Below are 11,515 nucleotides of genomic sequence, written 5' to 3' on the forward strand. Positions count from 1 at the left end.
TAGAGAGTCAAAGAAAATTTTCTAGACACATCACCAACTCCAGGCCCCTCATGAAGAAACTTCCCGACAACTACTCATAGTCGTCTCCCGTTTACAGGCTCGGCCCTAAGGGTGTGCAAGAGGTCCAACCGCACAAGGCCCCGAAAAAAACAGGGTCTGATTTTTAATAAAATTATATAGTTATTTAATCGTTATATACTATTTTTTTCAAGAAATTGCACATATGTTGATAAGCGCAATTGGCTTAAGCATGTCCATTTCTAGCAACAGCTTAGGTTCGACACCACTCCACATTAATATCTACTTTTATACTTTATTTTTACATTTTTAACCATTAGTTTATGCCACATATTTCATAAGGAACCCTTCCTTCCAACTTTTTTAAACAAATCTTTGACAGTTTCTAGAGATTACATGATTAACCCCTTAACTTTTATAAAAATTATAAAAGATCGCAACAACTACTAATATGTTTATTTTGTTTATATATTTTAAAATTACATTTAGGGACCCATTTTAGTTTTTCGTACAGGGCCCTTAAAATTAAAGGACCGGCCCTGCCCGTTCTCTAATATTTTGCTTATGATTTCGTTCCGTTAGTAAAACCAAAGGCCTTGATCCATGCACCGTGTAATGAACATTAATATTAAATAAGTTCATGTCTTCTATTTTGTTCGTGTTTGAAGTCCAATGTGCCTCTCTATATCTTACATTCCATTAACAACTAAGTTTTGGATTGTTACTAAATTTCAGATTGATTTTAGAACAAAGGAACTGATAAGTAGTCCAACATCATTAAATTTACTCTAACCTACAAATCTACTCACATCAACAACTCCATATTTATATGGGCTAATGTCATAAAAACCCTCAAATTTTCAAGAAATGTTCGATTATATCCTAAGTCCATTTTTATGTCCACAAAAACTACACATTTGGACAAAAATTGTCATAATTGCCATCTTTTTCGATTTTACCCTTCTATGGATCTAGGGGGTGTTTGGTTTTAAGATTAGAGTGTGTTTGGTTTGTTCGCTCTTTTCCTTCCATCACTAGTAAACCATGTTTGAAAGGGAGGATTGTCACCTCCGTTCCAACCATTTTTAGCAACCCTTCATCCACCTTCTTCTTTCTTCAGTAATTGTCACCCACACACCCCTTCCCTCTTGATCGATTTCTATTGCTGCTGGAAGCCAAAAAGAACTCCACCGGTGAGCTTCTTGCCGAGAAAAAAGAGCCAGAAACCCATCGGCTGCTATCTCCTGCTCACCACTGTTCCAACACCTCATTCGATTGCTGAGCATACCGACGAGCACCCCTTGAAGATCACTGCCCTCCTCTGAATCGAACCTCGAGTCCAGTGAATCGATCGATGTAATCTTTCTTCCTTGAAACTCTGCCCCCATTACTCTCAACCACTGTCATGAAACCCAACTCCTACTGCCGCCCCTGGTTTTTCATCAGATGCAAAGTCCTGCGACTTGACCCACTTCCCACCGCCGCCCTTGATTTGTAACACCCCCCTCTGGCACGTATCACAATATTGTCCGCTTTGGGCCACTCGGCACGAGGACTTCCTAGGGGGTCACCCATCCCGGTACTACTCCCGCCCGAGCACGCTTAACTGCAGAGTTCTTATGGGATCTGCTGCCCTCACGGCTTTAAAACGCGTTGTGACAAGGTAGGTATCCACACCCTTTATAAGTAGATGTTTCGTTCTCCTTCCAAGCCGATGTAGGATCAGGTGCAACCCACCTTCACCCCCCATTATAGGGTTCGACGTCCCTGTCGAACACATCGACCCGTGCCCTGGCTCTGATACCATTTTGTAACATCCCCCTCTGGCACGTATCACAATATTGTCCGCTTTGGGCCACTCGGCACGAGGACTTCCCAGGGGGTCACCCATCCCGGTACTACTCCCGCCCGAGCACGCTTAACTGCAGAGTTCTTATGGGATCTGCTGCCCTCACGGCTTTAAAACGCGTTGTGACAAGGAAGGTATCCACACCCCTTATAAGGAGATGTTTTGTTCTCCTTCCAAGCCGATGTAGGATTAGGTGCAACCCACCTTCACCCCCCATTATAGGGTTCGACGTCCCTGTCGAACACATCGACCCGTGCCCTAGCTCTGATACCATTTGTAACATCCCCCTCTGGCACGTAGCACAATATTGTCGTAGCACGTGCCAGAGGGGGATGTTACAAATGGTATCAGAGCTAGGGCACGGGTCGATGTGTTCGACAGGGACGTCGAACCCTATAATGGGGGGTGAAGGTGGGTTGCACCTAATCCTACATCGGCTTGGAAGGAGAACAAAACATCTCCTTATAAGGGGTGTGGATACCTTCCTTGTCACAACGCGTTTTAAAGCCGTGAGGGCAGCAGATCCCATAAGAACTCTGCAGTTAAGCGTGCTCGGGCGGGAGTAGTACCGGGATGGGTGACCCCCTGGGAAGTCCTCGTGCCGAGTGGCCCAAAGCGGACAATATTGTGATACGTGCCAGAGGGGGATGTCACAAATGGTATCAGAGCTAGGGCACGGGTCGATATGTTCGACAGGGACGTCGAACCCTATAATGGGGGGTGAAGGTGGATTGCACCTGAACCCACATCGGCTGGGAAGGAGAACTAAGCATTCCTTATAAGGGGTGTGGATACCTTCCCTATCACAACGCGTTTTAAAGCCGTGAGGGCAGCAGATCCCATAAGAACTCTGCAGTTAAGCGTGCTCGGGCGGGAGTAGTACCGGGATGGGTGACCCCCTGGGAAGTCCTCGTGCCGAGTGGCCCAAAGCGGACAATATTGTGCTACGTGCCAGAGGGGGATGTTACAAATGGTATCAGAGCTAGGGCACGGGTCGATGTGTTCGACAGGGACGTCGAACCCTATAATGGGGGGTGAAGGTGGGTTGCACCTAATCCTACATCGGCTTGGAAGGAGAACAAAACATCTCCTTATAAGGGGTGTGGATACCTTCCTTATCACAACGCGTTTTAAAGCCGTGAGGGCAGCAGATCCCATAAGAACTCTGCAGTTAAGCGTGCTCGGGCGGGAGTAGTACCGGGATGGGTGACCCCCTGGGAAGTCCTCGTGCCGAGTGGCCCAAAGCGGATAATATTGTGATACGTGCCAGAGGGGGGTGTTACAAATGGTATCAGAGCTAGGGCACGGGTCGATGTGTTCGACAGGGACGTCGAACCCTATAATGGGGGTGAAGGTGGGTTGCACCTAATCCTACATCGGCTTGGAAGGAGAACAAAACATCTCCTTATAAGGGGTGTGGATACCTTCCTTGTCACAACGCGTTTTAAAGCCGTGAGGGCAGCAGATCCCATAAGAACTCTGCAGTTAAGCGTGCTCGGGCGGGAGTAGTACCGGGATGGGTGACCCCCTGGGAAGTCCTCGTGCCGAGTGGCCCAAAGCGGATAATATTGTGCTACGTGCCAGAGGGGGATGTTACAAATGGTATCAGAGCTAGGGCACGGGTCGATGTGTTCGACAGGGACGTCGAACCCTATAATGGGGGGTGAAGGTGGGTTGCACCTGAACCCACATCGGCTGGGAAGGAGAACTAAGCATTCCTTATAAGGGGTGTCGATACCTTCCCTATCACAACGCGTTTTAAAGCCGTGAGGGCAGCAGATCCCATAAGAACTCTGCAGTTAAGCGTGCTCGGGCGGGAGTAGTACCGGGATGGGTAACCCCCTGGGAAGTCCTCGTGCCGAGTGGCCCAAAGCGGACAATATTGTGATACGTGCCAGAGGGGGATGTCACAAATGGTATCAGAGCTAGGGCACGGGTCGATATGTTCGACAGGGACGTCGAACCCTATAATGGGGGGTGAAGGTGGGTTGCACCTGAACCCACATCGGCTGGGAAGGAAAACTAAGCATTCCTTATAAGGGGTGTGGATACCTTCCCTATCACAACGCGTTTTAAAGCCGTGAGGGCAGCAGATCCCATAAGAACTCTGCAGTTAAGCGTGCTCGGGCGGGAGTACTACCGGGATGGGTGACCCCCTGGGAAGTCCTCGTGCCGAGTGGCCCAAAGCGGATAATATTGTGATACGTGCCAGTGGGGGGTGTTACATGATTGTTCATCACCATCATCTCCTTCACTTCTCTACTATCTGAAATGTGAATGCAAGTTTTGGTTTAGGTTTCGTTTGGGCTTAATTTCAAGTTTGTACATTCGTGCTACTAACCACGATTTTGATTTCATCTATGGTTTTTGAGTTTAATTTTTGGGTATCATATTTGGGTTTAATTTTTAAGTTTGAGCACCCATGACATCGATCTGGGTAATGAGTTTAGATATGGGTAAGAAAGGGAGGTGGTGGTAGTGGACGATGTCAATGTAGATGTGGTGGCGGTGGTGGATTTCAGTGATGGTAGCAGAATTGTTTGATATTTGATGGTGATGGTGATGCATATCACAGGTGGTGGTGGTTTTCGGGTTACGAATGGACGATCTTGTTCATCTGAATTGATTCCTTGAGGCCAAAATGAGATTGTTATGTGGAATTTTATTGATTCAATATATGGATTTCATTGAGTATGAAGGGCATATCTATTGAACTTCTATGGTGATGAATAGAAAACAACTGAACAAAACACCCCAAAACGCCATAGAAGGCTAAAATCGGAAAATAGGGCAATTATGACAATTTGTTCCCAAATATGCGGTTTTTATAGACATAAAAATGGACTTAGGATATAACCGAACATTTCTTGAAAATTTGAAGGTTTTTATGACATTAGCCCTATTTATATTCATAAAATGACTTTATATACATATCAAACAATGACAGTCACAAAATTTTATATATTGTCATCTGTATCTAATAACATCCAATCCCCGCAACACCGGGGACCTTTCCTAGTTATTTAAAATATGTACATGATTTCCGTTAGCTTTTTTAATAAGAGGGCCATTTAAGTTATATTTTTTTGAACATAGAGTATTTTGTATTTTTTTTTCACTTCCATAATATACAAAGACCATTTTAGGTTATTTTTTAAATAATGGACAATGGGTCATTTTTTAAAACAGTGTTGTTTGTTAAAAAATTTATTTTACTTTATAAAATAAACAATGACCATTTATGGGCATTTTTTCTTTAATAAACAACCACAAATTTTGATCAATTAAGAAATAATGCACAAGTGTTGTTTATAGTAGGATTCAAAATTCTCGATACGACCCACAACATGAAATAAACGGGTTTGGGTTGAGATTTTCAACCCGTCAACTCGTTTATTAAACAGGTCATATATGGGTTTCTCAAAAAATATGGGTTGACCCGTCAACCCGTTTACAATTTGAATAAAAAAATTATATATTTTTTAAATGTATTAATTATTATACACTGTACACTTTATACTTATACTATGATAGGATGTCCAATATCATTGACCATGTGACCCGTGGGTAACCATCTGCTGATTTGCATTGCAACGTGTTTGGTGGTTTCCCTAAATAATCTAAATATCCCACAAAAATGACGACATTAAAGATTGAATCAATATCGAACGACATCGACGCTTACAATTGAATTTATATATGTTAATATTAATGTTTTAGTTTGAACATGTTTCTATGAATTTTTATAATTTTCATTTGAATGTTTAAGACTTAAGTTTCTAAAATTCGGATATGTTTGCATGAAGAATTTATTCATGTTTAATTATCAATTATCTTTATGGAATCTAACTCACGAACAGACGAACCTAAATCTGACTCATGAACCCACCAATCCGTGAACTCGTGTAAATAAATGGGTTGACGGGTCATATATGAGTTTACGTTCCAAATTCGTCAACTTGTGACCTGTATAATTAAATGAGTTTTGTTTTGGTTGGTATATTTTGACACGCCAACCGCCATCCGCGACACGCCAACCCAAACACGATACAATTATCAGACCTAGTTTATAATGTTTTTCATTTAATTATATAATTTTTCCTTTCTTGTATAAATCTTATCAATATGTTGTGTTTTCAGTATTATTCTTCTTATGTAATCAATTCATTATAATCAACTAAACTGTTTTTTATATTTATCCAGAATAACATAAAATGTGACTCTAATAAGTGAACCAAATGTATTAAAGGATAATTTCATTTTGAAAGTTTGTATCATCAACTTATGAACCCTTATATCGTTTTAACAAATTCATCTTATGGATCATTATATCGTTTTATAACAAAGACAATTTTTTCTCCATTGAATTGTTTTTTTTTTATTCTGTTTTTTTTTTCACTCTATTAAAATTATATTGCATTGCAAAAAATATAAACTTTTATAAATACAAATACAAAATGTTGATCGGATATTCAAACCGGGTAGTATGAACTAATTATTATAAATATTAATATTTTTAAACAAAACATTTATCTTTATCTTTATAAATTAATAAAAAAAATCTTATCATTGATCAATAATTACTTTATAACTTTTTTCCTTTTTCAAACCTATTAGTTTATAAATAAATAGATCTATTTCTGCTTGAGATGATAAAACCTAAAAATATCATAAATCAAGAAAATGTGAACATTATTTTTCGTGCTTCATTAGATTAAAGATAACTTTTATCTCCGATTAATAAAACAGTATTGTAACATGATATCTGTTATAGAACAAATTAATTTTGTAAATTTAAACACACACTAAAATGAACATGGAAACAAACAACCCAATGCAGGCAATGTATAAACATACAGTAAAGGTTGCTGAACTGCCTGCCGGATACCCGTATCCCATCTGTGGAGGATATCCACCGTACCCCGGCGGTGGTGGCAGAGGGTAACCACCATAACCCGGTTGCTGTTGGTGCAGATACGCATATCCAGCAACAGGAGGCTGATAAGATCCAACCACCATCCCGGAAGGGTAACCCGTTAAGGTCTCCAACGAGTTACCGGAGATTTTTTCCCCGACACGATAGGTAACATTAAGATAGCCTTTCTTCTTCCCGGAGGGGCTTATCACCCGAGGACTAACAAACATCTGCTCCGAATTCGATCCGCAATTCTCCATGAACTTGAAGTGAACTTCTCCCAAATGCTTATCACCGAACATTCCGACAGCCTTAATCTCGACGATGAGTCTCAGGCGATTCTGTAAGATGGCGGCGAAATCGAGAGTAAACTTCATGGGACAATTCCAGGTTGGGTTTGAACCTCCGTTTTTGTCAACGGGGGTTCTAAGCATTTGATTGCCGGCAGTACCAGAGATATAAGCGACGGCGTAGACATCTGGTTTTCCGAAGAGGAAGGCTTTTTTGAGGTCGTTTGCGGAGATGAGTGTCAGGTCAAAGGTTCTGTAATCCATGGTTGATCGGTGAAAGTAGAGAGTTGGGTGAATTTGGGAGAAGGAAACAGCGAGGAAGGTGTGGTGTAAGTGTGTAGATCTATAAAAGGAAAATTAAAACAAAGATAAATATGGATTTCGAATTTGTCAAAGAAATAGGAAAAGATCATCATGAGTGAGTGAGCGTCATGGGATTCAAATCCCGAACTTCTTGGGTGTGATTAGTTGAATGAAATCTTGAGGAAAAAAGGTTAATTAATCCAAACATTAACTCTCAATTGTTGTGAAATAAATTTCATAATTTCATTATTATATTCAATTATGATGTATATTTTTATATTATGCCTATCATTAAAAATAAAATCTCCATATTAAAGGTATAACCCTTTTATAATTAACATTATTTTTTTTTTTGTCTTTATTATCTTTGGGTTAAATATTCACTTCCAAGTTCCAAATGCAATCCAAAGTCCAAACACACTGATATAATCATATTTGTAGGAAAACGAGTTGGTTTATTAAATTTAAACCGAAAGTATATTTACAATGGAAATGAAAACAACAAACCAGCTCATGCTATATAATTATCAAAACGTAATATTAAAACCCGCCGCAGCCACCGCCACATCCGCCACCGTCACCGCCACATCCGCCACCGTCAGCAGCATCCGACACAATATCGCCGATCAACAGTCCACCCAGTGCACCACCTAGCAAACCGGCTCCCAACCCCATACCAAATTTGCTCTTCTTTGGAGGCTGCTGAACCGCCGGATTCCCGTACCCCTGTTGCGGAGGAGGATATCCACCGTACCCCGGCGGTGGTGGCGGAGGATAACCACCATAACCCGGTTGTTGCTGGTGCTGGTACGCATATCCAGTCTGTGGCTGAGGAGGGTAACCAGTAGCAGGAGGCTGGTAATACCCACCTGCCGCCGCCGCCGCCGCCCCATACGGCTGTGCATACGCTGAACTGGATCCAACCGCCATCCCTGGAGGATAAGCCGTGACGGGCTCCTCCGCCTTACCGGAAAACTTTTCCCCAAATTTATAAGAAAAACTGAGAAACCCTTTCGTCTTCCCGGACTTCGTCCTCACCTGATAACTAACAAGCTGATGCGTCTTCCCTTCATTCGATACACCTTCCAAAAGCTCTTTAATCGGCACGCGAACTTCTCCCAGATTCTTATCGCTGAAAATCCCCACAGCCTTGATCTTGACGAGGAGCGTCAGTCGGTTGTGTAATCCGGCAGCTTCATCAACAGTAAAACTCAAGGGGAAATTCCAGGTAGGGTTGGAACCTCCGTCTTTGTCAACAGGGGTTCTAAACTTTTGGTTGCTTTGGGCGCCGGAGATGTAAACGACGGCGTAGACATCTGGTTTCCCGACGAGAGAGGCTTTCTTGATACCCTTTGCGGAGACGAGAGTGAGGTCTAAGGTTCTGTATTCCATGGTTGATTGGTGAAAGTGAGATTGGATATGAACTTTTATAGTGTTTGGGGTGAACTGGTGATTAAGAAACCGACTTTAGGGGAAGGAAACAGCAAGGAAGGTGGCGTGGTTGATCTTAGCGGTTCAGAATATAACCGTCGACCCGCCGTTTATCTGTTAACCGTAATAAACGGGTCAACCGTTGGAATATGGATTTTTAAACCGAGTCGAAACCGTGTGGAATGTGGATTTTGTAATTTTGTGTCGAATTTCGAGATCATCTATTCTATGACAAAATCTGTTACGAACCATAGTTATAAATAGAATCTATTATCATTCCAGAAATAGTAAATTTATTTACGTATAAATAAATCCCTTTTCTATATAGAAGAAATAAATATTATGCTCATTTCCCTTTGATCCACGATCAAGCCTTTTATCAACTGATGACAAAGCAAGTTGTGGGATGGATTGCTCACTACGTAATTAACAAACAGATTTATAGGAATATAAATGGATCAGTGGCATATGAACGTGTCCAATGCTAAGGAAAAAATTGAGTTTTACTATATGTGTCCTCTCATTTATATAAAATGTCAAAAACATACACTACTTGCTTGAGGTGAATGCGTGGTTATTTTTCAGTTTGGGACACTTGTATAATATGTTTAAAATCTATATATGCTTTACAAATCCAATGTTTTGAATTATGTCTTGACTATTTATGAATATTGCGTATGTCATATGCTAGCGAATAAATGCTATCGGAAGATAATATGCTTGGAGTAGTGCATCATTGTGTATGAACTTCCATGACCATATGCATTTTAGATACTAATAGGGAGGTATCCCCATTTAAAAGCCTAGATTGTAATCCTTTTTAAAATTTTCCAAAGAATCATCGGTCAAATAACATTGCAAAAGTTATCATGTTCGGTCTATTCATAAGGGCATGTATAATCCACTAAACTCTATAGAGTTCAATGGATTGTCACATCATCCATTAAACATTTATACAACACCACTCACAACTCATTAAACATTTATTCAATCCTAATCACAATTTCATTCTTTCTGTTGAACCATTCGATCATCATTCAACTCTACTCTATGTCATCACTCACACTCCATTCAACTCTTATTCAATCCTAATCACCACCTTATTCAATCATTTGGTTGAACGGTATTATTAGTATTCGACGAATAATCGACTTTTGTTTTAAATGAAACGGTCTATGGTTTTGAACGAGACAAGTTTGTATTATTTATTCTATTATAGTTTTCTCTTTTTGTTGTATTTATAAAAATTATCATAAATTTATTAATTATTGACGTTTTATGATTTAATTTCTAAATATTATTGTAAGAATCTTAACAATATATATATTTTTTAAATGTAACACATGTTGTCAGGTATTTTATTTTTCAACCCTTGAAGTTGTTATAAGTTTTCATTTTGGCCACTTACGCTGGACGTACTAGCCTTGTACGTCGGGCGTAAGTCTTCGAGGAGTCAAGACGGAGGAGGGAGTACGTTAGGCATACGTGTGAGTAAGTCAGGCATACTCATGTAGATGTCAAACACTAAAATTTAGGGTGTGCCCTTATTTAATCATCTTATTCCTCCCTTGGACATCATCTTATCCAGGCCTCCATTCCCACTAAACTCTATAACGAAACCCTAGCTTGTGTATGAGAGATTTGAAGCTTGGAAAGTGAATCTTGAGTGTTTGGTGCTAGAAAAAAGATCATTCAAGAGGTGGTGGTGCACTCTAGCATGTATATCCAGAAACTTCATCCTCTTGTGCACCTTTTTAAGGTATAAAGTTCAAATCTTGGAGCTTGTTTAAATAGAACTTGTTTAGTCTTGCATTTTGGTTTTTTTGTCCCAAGCTTTGCATCTTTGTGAGTATGGAGTACTCCAAAGTTATTAACTCCTTTTTGGACATTCTAAGGTGTCTTGATTCATAAAAATGCTAGCTTGGGCACTTCTTTTCTTTCATGAAAGAGTTGTGGAGGTTTTTATGAAGTAAAAGTTATGGGTTTTGAGTTTTAGCTCCTTATAGCCATGCAAAGGCTTAAGGTCAGAGATTTTATGTATTAAGACGTTGTTTAGGGGCCAGATCTGTGTTTAGAATAAATGCCTTAAGGATTAAGACATTTTGCATGAAGATTGTGAGAGCAATGTTCGTACGCTTGGCTACACCCCGCGTAGCCTTATGCGAGCCCGTTTTCTGGTGATACACTCTACACCCAGCGTAGACACAAGTACACTGAGCGTACGGACCAGGATGAAATTTGTTGACTTTTTCAGATTTTGAACAATTTAGTATTAGGTGGATGACGAGGGATTTATGAAGGGTAAAATGGTATTTTACTCTAAGTGTAGACTAGACTTGACTTGAGCTTAGTAGTGTATATGAAAATAACTTAATTATTAATTAAGGTTAGTTGGTGTATTTAATTAGGCAGAGTCTAGTTCCGATAATTCGGGTGTGAGTTCTATCAGTCATCAGTGTCAGGTGAGTCTCCTCACTTATTCTTACATGTGATGACCAGCTGGGTCTAAGTGTTATTATTATGTATGTGTTGTTTATATGTGTTGAGACTTCAGGTAGTCTCCAGGGTTGCTGATAACTCATAGTTGTTTTCTGTGTTGTGTTGTATGTGATATTTTGGGGAAGTCGCTAAGCTTTGTGTTTATAGTTGATTAAATGTATTTCATATACTTCTAAGCATCGCGGGTAGGCGAAAGCTTGATTGTACACA

The 11,515-nt window shown here is 40.3% G+C and overlaps 2 protein-coding genes across 2 annotated transcripts; both read right to left on the reverse strand.

Annotated features, from left to right (window-relative positions):
* Window positions 1–6,576: 6,576 nt before the first annotated feature.
* Window positions 6,577–7,581, reverse strand: LOC145001485 (protein SRC2 homolog). Its single transcript, XM_078960858.1, has one exon. It carries the CDS (start codon window positions 7,334–7,336, stop codon window positions 6,662–6,664), a length of 675 nt encoding a protein of 224 aa, XP_078816984.1. The 5' UTR covers window positions 7,337–7,581; the 3' UTR covers window positions 6,577–6,661.
* A 228-nt stretch (window positions 7,582–7,809) lies between these two features.
* On the reverse strand, window positions 7,810–8,873 carry LOC145001750 (protein SRC2-like). The gene has a single exon (XM_078961098.1). It carries the CDS (start codon window positions 8,765–8,767, stop codon window positions 7,916–7,918), a length of 852 nt encoding a protein of 283 aa, XP_078817224.1. The 5' UTR covers window positions 8,768–8,873; the 3' UTR covers window positions 7,810–7,915.
* Window positions 8,874–11,515: the final 2,642 nt, after the last annotated feature.

The sequence above is a fragment of the Lactuca saligna genome, chromosome 6, assembly GCF_052625555.1.
Source record: "Lactuca saligna cultivar CGN05327 chromosome 6, ASM5262555v1, whole genome shotgun sequence".
Taxonomy (NCBI): domain Eukaryota; kingdom Viridiplantae; phylum Streptophyta; class Magnoliopsida; order Asterales; family Asteraceae; genus Lactuca; species Lactuca saligna.